Raw genomic sequence first — 13330 nt, 5'->3', positions numbered from 1 at the left:
GGTGGCAATTGAAGGAAAAGATGAATGTGGCCAAGTACAGAGACATCCTGGAAGAAAACCTCTTCGGGAGTGCTCAAGAGCACTAACTGGGCCAAAGGTTCACCTTCCAACAAGACATTGACCCTAAGCACACAGCTACAATAACGAGAGTGGCTTCGGAATAACTTTGTGACCAGTTTTGACTGGCCCAGCCAGAGCCCTTACCTAAACCCTATTGAGCATCTTTGGAGATACCTGAAAATGGCTGTCCACCAATGTTCACCATCCAACCTGACAGAACTGTAGAGTATCTGCAAGGAAGAATGGCAGAGGATCCCCAAATCCAGGTGTGAAAAACTTGTTGCCTGTCAATTTAGTCTGAAAGTCCAGTCTCAGGGGTTGCAACCAAGCCACAGTTTTATTTTACAGTTTGGAACATGCGCTAAATAACTCACTTCCATAAACTGGTGAGACAGCACCTTTTGTACTGTACATTTAAACCACCAATGCAAGGTTTTGACAACCACAATGCATCCCACAAGGCATTTCCCAGTCAACTGTTGACTTTTGTGACAAAAAAAAATGCATCCTGTTCTGTTAAGTTGTTCCACTTGTGTGCCACCTACTGGGACGTCGGCTACAAAAGGAGTTTGCTGCCATCTTAGGGAAGCAGACGTCGTGAGCCTTTATGTCTCAGTCGGTGATGTGTGGATATCATCAGTCACTGGCTGAGGTAACAACAGCGGTTCTTGAGGCGGTGGGATTGTGCTAACTGAGGTTTCGGATGTGCTTGCGAGAGAACCGGCTGCTTCTGCCGCCCTATTCGCAGCAGCCTTGCTCTCCATCTCCTCCATTCGCCGCTGCACGAGCCGGGGCATCAGCTGCACGTAGGTGGCCATCAGGCGGTGGTTCGAGCGGATCAGCTTCCCTGCACATCTGTCCACACAGCGCTCCTAAAAAAAAAAGTCTCTGTTATAAATGGGGCATTCTACCGAATTAAAGCAAAGAGCGGTCCCTTGACCAAAAAAAAAAAGGATTTAATAAAACACTTAAGTATTCAAACATGCATTTTACTTAGTTTATATTATGATTTGTTTCAACCCAAGGCATTAATTGGAATAATAATAAGATAGATAAATACAAAATCATCTTTTATAGAGTACTTTCTATTGAGAAGTAGCTGTGCCCCAACATAACCCCTAAATTTCAATTTATAAAAGTACTGCTTAAAACATTGTTTGGATTTGTTTCGATTGTATAATTTAAAAGCTCTTTATGATTAAGTTTAAACAGAGGTTGAAAGAGAGATTAATTGTAGGTTTAATTAAAAAAAAAAAAACTGCATTCAAAAAAATCATGTCCCTAGTTTGTCACTAGTGAAACACGAGTTTTAAAGGCATGGCTGATTCTAAATTTAGGCCACACTCCTACATTTTTGACCAGGAAGTGACATTTCATTTATCCGCCTCATTGTTGCATAGGAAATAGTTTTTAAATAAATGTGTTCCAAAGTTTTGAAATCAGTGTGTACCTTTAAAAACTGTCACTACCGAACACATATTCTCTTCAGTTATGTAAACGTTTTCAACTTTTTTGCAACATATGTTTTTATGCGTGTTCAACTCTTAAAATATGTGTTTGCTAGCCATATGCTTGCCAGCATTATTCAGTTATGGTCAAAATTAGCTACAATTCTAACGCCCGAAATATATGTTAATTAATAAATATGACATGATCATTTTGGTAGTGACAAAATTAAATAGTAAGTAGTTTAGTCCTACAATTTTGAAATAATGTGTTCTGGAAGTCTTAAAATGTGTTATTTTCAAGAATCATTGTTTCAATAATCTATTTAAAGCAAATAAGCATGTTTTAATGTACTGCTGGTCCATCCATCTATGTAGCTGTAACTGTGGAGTTCAGAGAGAAAGAATCAAAACACATACCGTATTTTTCGGACTATAAATCACAGTTTTTTTCATAGTTTGGCCAAGGGTGCGACTTATACTCAGGAGCGACTTATGTGTGAAATTATTAACACATTACCGTAAAATATCAAATAATATTATTTAGCTCATTCACGTAGGAGACTAGACGTATAAGATTTAATCGTATTTAGCGATTAGGAGTAACAGATTGTTTTGTAAACGTATAGCATGTTCTATATGTTATAGTTATTTGAATGACTCTTACCATAATATGTTACGTTAACATACCAGGCACGTTCTCAGTTGGTTATTTATGCGTCATATAACGTACACTTATTCAGCCTGTTGTTCACTATTCTTTATTTATTTTAAATTGCCTTTCAAATGTCTATTCTTGGTTTTGGGTTTTATCAAATACATTTCCCCAAAAAACGTGACTTATACTCCAGTGCGACTTATATATGTTTTTTTCCTTCTTTATTATGCATTTTCGGCCGGTGCGACTTATACTCCGGAGCGACTTATACTCCGAAAAATACGGTGCATGCCAAAACCAAATACCGTATTTTTCGGACTATAAGTTTTACGGTATTTTCAACTGATACAAACAGTTTTCTCAAAAAAAAATAAAAATTTATTGACTACAAAACATTAGTGTTTGCAATATTTCCAACATTCAGCATGTTTAATGTTAATATTAAACAATAAGTTTGAGGGAATATAATACAACCATTTAAACCAGGGGTATCCAAACTTTTTTCACTGAGGGCCGCACACGGAAAAATTAAAGCATGTGGGGGCCATTTTGATATTTTTCATTTTCAAACCATAACAAAATATATGGATTTTTTAAATGTATTTTACCTTTAGGGGTCCCGGGGACCATAAAGGGTCTCAGTCATTAAAATGTTAAAAATAAGTGAAATTATTATTTTTTTAAATTATTTAACACTTACAGTAGATCTCTATAATAACTTCAAGTTGATATAAAGTAATACACATTTTAAAAAAATAAGGTTTTATGGCTTTTCTGTCAAAAAAAAACGTTGTTTTTTTTATAGTAAAACTGAAATATGCAGTATTTAGTAATTAGAGCCCTAAAATATCAATAATGCAGGACACCATTGATTTTATTTCTTTAATATTTTTGAGTGATCACAGTGAAAAGATAAATACAATACCAAATATATTTGGGATCTAAAAGGTGCCCCACTCATTAAGTGATACATTTTTATTAGGTTTTTCTTTTACTTTCAACACTTAAGTTACGAGATCAACTTCAGATATATCTGTCGATTTTACGTTTGAACTATTATTTTGTTTGTTTTATGCGCTTTTGTCAAAGAAAACTTTGATGTTTTTATATGGCAACTACACAATATATTGCAATATTTACCACATAAAACATTTTAAAGTTAAATATTTGAAATAATTGGAGCCTTGAAAATAATTCATTATAACATGGATTTTTTGTAATTATTTTTTTTGAGCAATGGCAAAAAAAGAAAAAGAAAGAAAGACAAAAGAAAAAAAAAAAAGCCTGTATGGCAGCTTTGTGTCAACGTTGCAACTTTTTCTCGTTAGATTTCACCTCATTCCACTTTTTTTAATGTTCTTTTTTATTTTTGCAATAGCATTTCCAGAATGTGTGGCGGGCCGGTAAACAATTAGCTGCGGGCCGCAAATGGCCCCCGAGCCGCACTTTGGACACCCCTGATTTAAACAAAATAGCGGTCACTACCAAAACATCTTTGTCACTACCGAAACACTGGGTGTTTGCAAAGAAAAGAAAGTATATTGCGTTATCAACTAAAATAGTATGATACTGATTGGCTAAGTGTATGTTCAATTTCATAAATCATTAACTCTGAAATCAATCTGATCAGTGTTATGCATTTTAAAAAGAAATATTGTATGTCGATTTTGACTTGTCCAGGGTGTACCCCGCCTTCCGCCCGATTGTAGCTGAGATAGGCTCCAGAAAATGGATGGATGGATGGATTTTGAAGAATTTCATATATTGAAGTAAGAACATTTGTTGAATTAATTCTTATGGATTTCATCATCAAAAACCTCAGTAATTATTTGTAAAATCTTTACACAATGTAAGTAATCATGATATTAACATAGTAACATATTTTATATTCATATTTGAAGGCTATGATTCGGTAGTGACAAATTTGGGGAGATGACAAACATTACCAAATAATCTGACAATACAAGTTGACAGAAGTGTGTACTTCAGATATTGTATAATATATATATATATATATATATATATATATATATATATATATATATATATATATATATATATATATATATATATATATATATACACATATATATATATTAGGGCTGCAACAACTAATTGATTAAATCGATTAAAATCGATTATAAAAATAGTTGCCGATTAATTTAGTCATCGATTCGTTGGCTCTATGCTATGCGCATGCGCAGAGGCATTTTTTTTTTTTTTAAATTTATAAACCTTTATTTATAAACTGCAACATGTACAAACGGGTGAGAAACAATAATCAAAATAAGTATGGTGCCAGTATGCTGTTTTTTTCCTATAAAATACTGGAAAGGATAGAAATGTAGTGTGTCTCTTTTATCCGATTAATCGAAGTAACAATTGACAGATTAATCGATTATCAAATTAACCGTTAGTTGCAGCCCTAATATATATATATATATATATATATATATATATATATATATATATATATATATATATATATATATATATATATATATATATATATATATATATATACATACATACACACACAACGTTTGAGAATACAACTTAAACATTTTTAAAAATATTTCCAACCTCTCTTTGAACCAATTCTGTTGGATGGCCCATCTTGATGATTTATTTATCAATGTGACAATAAATTATACTGCAAGGCATTGCTCTATGTGTATAAAATAGTCCAGAAATGGCATGGAGAACCAGTGTCCTTGCCTCGTCCATGGTGAGGTTCCTGTAGTTAAAGTTGCTGGAGCATCTCTGGAAGCAGATCTCAGTCATGCGGTTGTAAACCAGAAGAAAATCCCGCAGCTACGAAACAGCATTTCCATCATTATAAGCAGCATATACACACCATAAATAGACGTTGCGTTGGATTCCACAAAAACAACCATGTAGAATTTTGACTTACGTTTCTCAGTTGTTGGTCTTGATCCATCGTCTGACGTATAGGAGTTAGCTTGTTAGCTAAAATGCTAATTCCGACATAAGCGTTTCGCTAATTTCGCGAAATCAGCACTTTTTTCCACGGTAAATTAAGTAAAACATATGACTCCTATGAGTTATTCACATTGCAAACCTCATTCAAACAAGACATCAATTGTGCAGAGGACGGCATGACATTCGTGTGTGGCGCCGCGTTTCTGAATATCAAAACTTCCGTGTTCTTCTTCTTCGACAGTATTTTATATACTGTGTGACAGAAGTGCGCGGTTCTCCTTCTAGAGGCTGTGAAGCGCAACTACTGTCCGTATTGTAAGGTACAGTTTTTAACCCTTCCATCCATTTTCTACCGCTTGTCCCTTTCGGGGTCGCAGGGTGGGCTGGAGCCTATCTCAGCTGAACATGGGCGGAAGGCGGGGTACACCCTGGACAAGTCGCCACCTCATCACAGATAGACAGACAACATTCACACTCACATTCACACAATAGGGCCAATTTAGTGTTGCCAATCAACCTATCCCCAGGTGCATACCCATCCATCCATCTCCTTCCGCTTATCCGAGGTCGGGTCGCGGGGGCAGCAGCCTAAGCAGGGACGCCCAGACTTCCCTCTTCCCAGCCACTTTGTCCAGCTGCTCCCGGGGGATCCTGAGGCGTTCCCAGGCCAGCCGGGAGAGATAGTCTTCCCAACGTGTTCTGGGTCTTCCCCGTGGCCTACTACCGGTCGGACGTGCCCGAAACACTTCCCTAGGGAGGCGTTCGGGTGGCATCCTGACCAGATGCCCGAACCACCTCATCTGGCTCATCTCGCATACCCAAATGCGTACAATCAACTAAAGACAATCAAAATGAATGTTAAATTTGCTGCACTTCAGGAGCCGTTCAAAAGACTGGCTTGTTATTTGTGTTTTTCAGTTTTTTGTCTTTATCAAGGAAACAATCACTGATAGCAGTTATTAGAAAAGATGTGGACGACAATAATTTAAACACACACCAGTATTACTTTAATGGTGGGAATTATTCTGAAATAACACATTTTGGGTTTTTATTGTTAACATTCCATTAGGGGGTGCCATTTCTCTGTGCTTTGACAGTGACGTCACTATTTTGAATTTACCACCCATCTTCGTCCACTTATCAGAGGTCGAGTTGCGGGGGCAACAGCCTAAGCAGAGAAACTCAGACTTCCCTCGTTACTTCGTCCAGCTATTCCAGGGGGATCCCAAGGCATTCCCAGGCCAGCTGGGAGACATGGTCTCTCCAACGTGTCCTGGGTCTTCCCCAAGGCTTTCTTTCGGTTGGACGTGGTATCCGGGGGACATTTTGATCAGATGCAAACCACCTCATCTAGCTCCTTCCAATGCACAGGAGCAGCGGCTTTACTCTGAGTTCCTCCCGAAAACAGAGCTTCTCACTCTTTTCTAAAGGAAGCGCCCCAACACCCGACGGAGGAAACTAATTTTGGTTGCTTGTACTCAGGATCTTGTCCTTTCAGTCATAACCCAAAGCTCATGACCATAGGTGAGGATAGGGACATAGATCGACCGGTAAATTGAGAGCTTTGCCTATCGGCTCAGCTCCTTCTTCACCACGACAGACTGATGAAGGGTCCTTACCACTGCATGCACCTGTCAATCTCACGATGCACTCTTTCCTCAATCGTGAACAAGACCCCCGAGGTACTTGAACTCCTCCACATGGGGAAAGATCTCGGAGAATGCACTCCACCCTTTCCGGACAAGAATCATTTTTAATTTTACCTCACTTAAAAACACTTCATAGAAAAATTGCTTTTTCACAATGCAGAAAAAACACAAGTATGAAGAAAATGCATGTACAGTATGTAAATAAAAATTGCCAGTACTTCAATTGCATGTGCATAAAAAATGTCTCCCAAACGAACAACTCGCAACTGCGAATCGGTTCTCATCGTTCACTTTAGAAAGCAATTCGAAAGATTTGATGCGTTCGAAAGACGCAACTGAAAAAACATACTCAAAATAAACAAGCACACTTAAACCAATATGGCACTCTCTTATATATAAAATGTGAATATAAACACAGACACACAAATAAAAATAAATTTTATGTAAGCAAAAATATCTTTAATCTGTGCCTTTTGGTTTGGTATTATGTCCAGTTCTACTTTCAAATGTTACATCTAAAGTAAAGTAACGCCCCTTTATGTTAAAATTAATGTAATTTAAATAATTTACTTTCTGTTTCTAGATGCGTTCAATAAGTGCAATGTTAGATGTATTTCTGTGGAAAATGTGTGAACCCACTTGTATGTAAACATGATTGCATGAAGTCAAGTGACTCAGTCTGCTCCTTCTGTGCCCACTGCGGCCACTGCCGACACATAGTAGGGTCCCTCTTTCAGATAGGCCTTGAGAGAGATGTAATTCTGAGTGCCAAGTATGTCCGCCGCCGTCGAAGAACTCACAAGTGAGCCCACCAGTTCAAACTTGGCATCTTTGGCCTCTTTGCTTTGACCAGAAGAACGATCCAGAATAAACTCCATGAAACCAGGTGAGCCAATCATTAACTTCTGACCCCACGGCTGAGTGCCAATGGCCTTGGAGAAATGTACATAAAAAAGAGACAGCTGTGGATAAAGAGGACAATACATTGTGTATGCAAGCGGCTGAGGTACTTACAGTGAAGACCCTCAGGGCACCACAGTGCAGCTCTGGGAACGGCTGAGTGCTGATGGTGCGAATCATGTCAACAGGCTGTTTGGATAAAAGGCGGAACCACGACTCCGAAAGGGCCAGCAGATCTTCTGTCTGTTGTTCTGGCTAGTAAAAGAACACCAGCGATCAACATTGATAGTACTCAAACTACAGTATATATATTTCTTACGTGGAGCTATACATACCTGCAGAGTGAGGAGTTGTGATATGGCCTCCAAACTGCGCACTCTGAGCTCTGTTGCGCCAGCGCTGGCGAGCTGGCTTATCCTTACCAATACCGCATTAAATCTGTCCCCTGCGGCAGTGGGAGCATAAAGTTTGTTTTATTTCTAATAACAAAACATATTCCACTCTGCACAGTTGGTTTGCTTTTTACTTTGCCTTTTGTGCCACACACATTCAAGAACAAAGACAAAAAAGAGGCCAAGCGGTGTTGAGAGAAGATAATGTGAAGTCAGCTGACTCACATTCACAGGGTCTCTGCAGGTTTCAATAAGTCAAATGTAGGACTTTTACATGCTTTTTTAAGACCATAATGAATATAATTTAATACCATTTCACATCCATATGAACAACAAAGTACAAAGACAAAGGAAAATCAGAGGGCCAGAATGAATTGCAAGTATATAAATTCATTCACTGCTCTCTCACATTGGAAAACAAAATGATTAAACCAGACCTGGGCATTCTGCGGCCCGCGGGCCGCAACCGGCCCTTTGTGCGTCCCTGTCCGGCCCGCATGAGGCCAATTATAAATTACAAAATACATTTTAAAAAGTATCTATGTCGAGTGTGCAATACAACGGTGCTGCTTTTGTTTTGAAAATCGTTATTTGTATTACTTCCGTGTGGACGTATGCGTGATTGTGAGTGAATGTGAACAACTGCAATTACAAAATAAAGTTGAAAAAACATCTATGTCCTGCGCGCAATACAACTGTGCTGCTTTTATTTTGAAAAGTATTATTTATGGGCGTGTGTCCGTGTGTAACCTGCGAGTGAACGTGCACATGCAGCGACAAGTGATGCACGGTTTACACCCGAGACGCCAAAAAGAGAAAAGTTGATGAGGAATGCCGTGTTTTCAACAACACATGAACTGCAAAGCAACGTCCCCTCACCTAAGGTGCGTGCCTGCGCAATTGCGCACTGCTCAAGCGTCCGCTGCGCGCAGCAAGTATATATGCCGCGCACCAAATCAAATCCCATCTGAATTATAAACAAAATAAACATATTTATTCTATGTAATTTTGCAATGCAACTTTGAGTGACAGTGACAACAAGCGGCCCTAACGGTGTTCGTCAACACCGTTCAATTGAACACCGTTCAATTATTGTAACGTCTATCGAGATGCTTCGAGGACAGGAATTATATCGATCACTTTATTGAACAAAACTGTTTATATTCGGACATAACCACACCAAAAACATGAGTAAAACAATTCTATCTCGAAAAACTAGTCATTTTCTGCCGTACAAACCAGGCCAAAACCAACTTGTCATCTGTCACCAACACGCATAGCACTAAACCACTGGTGCGTTTAAGGCCACACAAAAAGTCGGACAACTCAAACACCACACAAAGTTACACTATGACTCCTCAGTCATTTGTGTGCTTATTTTACTGTCATTTATTATTAATGTTAATTTATATATATTAGTCATGGAATGCTGTTACACACACTATGTTGAAGTATTACTATTATTATTATTATTATTATTATTTATCTTACGGTATATATCAAAAATAATATTGAGCAAAATTTAATTGAAATATTGTCGATGTGGCCCTCCAGCAGTGCTCGGGTAGCTCATGCGGCCCCCGGTAAAAATTAATTGCCCACCCCTGGATTAAACTAACTACACCAGAATCGCTATTGAAAAAAATATTAGCAAACATAACAGCCATTTTTCATACTTACCATGTAAATATTTTCTTGCAAAAACTGCAGCGTGCTTCATATCAACTGTTTTCATGTAACAACAACCAGAACAACAATATAAAGTCTGTGAAAGGTACTGTAAGCATCTCTGCTAAAACTAAATAGTTAATTTTGCAGGGTTTTTGCAGATGTTAAAATTGAGAAAAAAGATAAAAACATCTACAGTACTACTGCTGTATCTTCACAAAGTGTGAAAAACAGACAGAGCAATTGTCTAAAAAGAATTAGGGCAAGCCTCAAACAGAATTTGGATGTGCATAATGTGGATAACATTCAAATTTGCTCAGCTCATTTTGTATCTGGTATGTATTAATAAATTGTACCTGTTTTTGTGACTTTTTAAAAAAAAACATATTGCTAATAAACAAGATTACATTCACAAATCTTCCTTGGTTTGCTCATCCAACCATAAACTGAGTGTATACACTAAACAGACAACGTTATAGGTTCTAATGTCAGTTGCTGTATTTAACTTGGGAAAAAAATATTAGATTAGGCATGATGAGCTGACCTGAAATTATTGGAATATATACAAACCCTGTTTCCGTATGAGTTGGGAAATTGTGTTAGATGTAAATATAAACGGAATACAATGATTTGCAAATCATTTTCAACCCATATTCAGTTGAATATGCTACAAAGACAATATATTTGATGTTCAAACTGATAAACTTTTCTTTTTTTTTGCAAATAATCATTAACTTTAGAATTTGATGCCAGCAACATGTGACAAAGAAGTTGGTAAAGGTGGCAATAAATACTGATAAAGTTGAGGAATGCTCATCAAACACTTATTTGGAACATCCCACAGGTGAACAGGCAAATTGGGAACAGGTGGGTGCCATGATTGGGTATAAAAGTAGATTCCATTCAGTCATTCACAAACAAGGATGGGGCGAGGGTCACCATTTTGTCAACAAATGCGTGAGCAAATTGTTGAACAGTTTAAGAAACACCTTTCTCAACCAGCTATTGCAAGGAATTTAGGGATTTCACCATCTACGGTCCGTAATATCATCAAGGGTTCAGAGAATCTGGAGAAATCACTGCACGTAAGCAGCTAAGCCTGAGACCTTCGATCCCTCAGGCTGTACTGCATCAACAAGCGACATCAGTGTGTAAAGGATATCACCACATGGGCTCAGGAACACTTCAGAAACCCACTGTCAGTAACTACAGTTGGTCGCTACATCTGTAAGTGCAAGTTAAAACTGTCCTATGCAAGGCGAAAACCGTTTATCAACAACACCCAGAAACGCCGTCGGCTTCGCTGTACCTGAGCTCATCTAAGATGGACTGATACAAAGTGGAAAAGTGTTCTGTGGTCTGACAAGTCCACATTTCAAATTGTTTTTGGAAACTGTGGACGTCGTGTCCTCCGGACCAAAGAGGAAAAGAACCATTCGGATTGTTATAGGCGCAAAGTGTAAAAGCCAGTATCTGTGATGGTATGGGGGTGTTCTAGTGCCAAAGACATGGGTAACTTACACATCTGTGAAGACACCATTAATGCTGAAAGGTACATACAGGTTTTGGAGCAACATATGTTGCCATCCAAGCAACGTTACCATGGACGCCCCTTATTTCAGCAAGACAATGCCAAGCCACGTGTTACATCAGCGTTTCTCAAAGTGTGGGGCGCGCCCCACTGGTGGGGAATAGAGACATGACAGGTGGGGCGCGAGGAACGGGAGGAAATTTGATATTTTTTATTTTTTTATTATTATATTCTTTGATTTTTTTTTTTTACTATGCTTTCATTTTCTATACACACTGGAAATCACTTTGTGATTCTGTCTGTGAAATCCGCTATATAGATAAATGTAAATTACTTATTTTTCCTGTATGCTTTACATTTCTAGGTAGGAGCGAAAGTTTGACAGACAGCAACAGTAACTAATGGGGGCGGGGCTAAGCGGAAGCTTTGTGAATGGCGAGTCACTGTGCGAGGATTTGCTGTTTTGCAAATACATAAAAAATAGAGCCACTGCTGATGAGCTGTTCAAGATAATGGACAGTTTCCTCAAAGAACACGACCTTAAATGGGAAAACTGTGTGGGCTTTTGATCTGATGGCGCGCATGGCAAAGTCAAGAAACGGGCTGCAGGCTCTAATAAAGAGGGTTGCGCCAAATGCGCATTGGACACAATGTGTCATTCACCGGGAAACACTCGCGTCAAGGCAGCTCAGCCCCGTATTCAATGAGGTTTTAACAGTGACAGTGTCAAGCCTGCAACCCCGATTTGAAAAGCTGTGCAGTGCAAAACAGGCTCATTGCAGCCACTAATGCTGGAGTACTGTAAAACTCATGTTCACTTGCCCTGTCCTCCTTTTTTTGGCAAAGATTGCAAAGTGGCCACTTTTATTTTCATTTATTATTGAACTTGATGCAAGCTATTTGATTTATTATTGAACTTGATGCAAGTTATAACACTTATTTGATTTATTATTGAACTTGATGCAAGTTATAACACTTTTTTTGATTTATTATTGAACTTGATGCAAGTTATAACACTTTTGTTTTATTTATTATTGAACTTGATGCAAGTTATAACACTTTTATTTGATTTATTATTGAACTTGATGCAAGTTATAACACTTTTTTTGATTTATTATTGAACTTAATGCAAGTTATAACACTTTTGTTTTATTTATTATTGAACTTGATGCAAGTTATAACACTTTTGTTTTATTTATTATTGAACTTGATGCAAGTTATTTGATTTATTATTGAACTTGATGCAAGTTATAACACTTTTATTTGATTTATTATTGAACTTGATGCAAGTTATAACACTTTTTTTGATTTATTATTGAACTTGATGCAAGTTATAACACTTTTTTTGATTTATTATTGAACTTGATGCAAGTTATAACACTTTTGTTTTATTTATTATTGAATTGATGCAAGTTATTTTATTTGATATTGAACTTGATGCAAGTTATACCACAGCTGCACAGTTATTTTATTTATTATTGAACTTGATTTTATTTTATGTTATTGAGTTTGAATGTATAAAACTTGATGTTACTTGATGTTCGATAAATTTGAAAATGTTAAGCTTGGCATTAGCGTTCTGTTGGGGCGATGGGGGCAGGTGGGGCTTGAAAACTCCCCCTTGTCCAAAGTGGGGGATGACAAAAAAAGTTTGAGAACCACTGTGTTACATCAACGTGGCTTCAAAGTAAAAGAGTGCGGGTACTAGACTGGCCTGCCTGTAGTCCAGACCTGTCTCCCATTGAAAATGTGTGGCGCATTATGAAGCCTAAAATACTACAACGGAGACCCCCGGACTGTTGAACAACTTAAGCTGTACATCAAGCAAGAATGGGAAAGAATTCCACCTGAGAAGCTTAAAAAATGTGTCTCCTCAGTTCCCAAACGTTTACTGAGTGTTGTTAAAAGGAAAGGCCATGTAACACAGTTGTGAACATGCCCTTTCCCAACTACTTTGGCACGTGTTGCAGCCATGAAATTCTAAGTTAATTATTATTTGCAAAAAAAAATAAAGTTTATGAGTTTGAACATCAAATATCTTGTCTTTGTAGTGCATTCAATTAATTATGGGTTGAAAATGATTT

The 13330-nt window shown here is 37.7% G+C and overlaps 2 protein-coding genes across 2 annotated transcripts in view; both read right to left on the bottom strand.

The window, feature by feature from the left end:
- Window positions 1-371: 371 nt before the first annotated feature.
- Window positions 372-5375, bottom strand: timm10b (translocase of inner mitochondrial membrane 10 homolog B (yeast)). Its single transcript, XM_062031979.1, has 3 exons — window positions 5078-5375; window positions 4882-4977; window positions 372-932 (listed from the first exon to the last, which is right to left on the bottom strand). The coding sequence occupies exons 1-3, from the start codon at window positions 5102-5104 to the stop codon at window positions 666-668; spliced, it is 390 nt and encodes a 129-aa protein (XP_061887963.1). The 5' UTR covers window positions 5105-5375; the 3' UTR covers window positions 372-665.
- A 1457-nt stretch (window positions 5376-6832) lies between these two features.
- The window catches only part of psmd5 (proteasome 26S subunit, non-ATPase 5), a 15079-nt gene continuing 8581 nt past the window's right edge, over window positions 6833-13330 (bottom strand). The window contains exons 8-10 of the mRNA XM_062031978.1: window positions 7991-8100; window positions 7770-7910; window positions 6833-7687 (exon numbers count right to left, since the gene is read on the bottom strand). Coding sequence (XP_061887962.1) covers window positions 7430-7687; window positions 7770-7910; window positions 7991-8100 — 509 coding nt within the window. The 3' untranslated portion in view covers window positions 6833-7429. The remainder of the gene's footprint in view (window positions 7688-7769; window positions 7911-7990; window positions 8101-13330) is intronic.

This window comes from Entelurus aequoreus, linkage group LG21 (genome assembly GCF_033978785.1).
Source record: "Entelurus aequoreus isolate RoL-2023_Sb linkage group LG21, RoL_Eaeq_v1.1, whole genome shotgun sequence".
Lineage (NCBI taxonomy): Eukaryota > Metazoa > Chordata > Actinopteri > Syngnathiformes > Syngnathidae > Entelurus > Entelurus aequoreus.
Note: the sequence above shows the minus strand (reverse complement) of the source record. Positions and strands in the feature narration are given on the sequence as shown.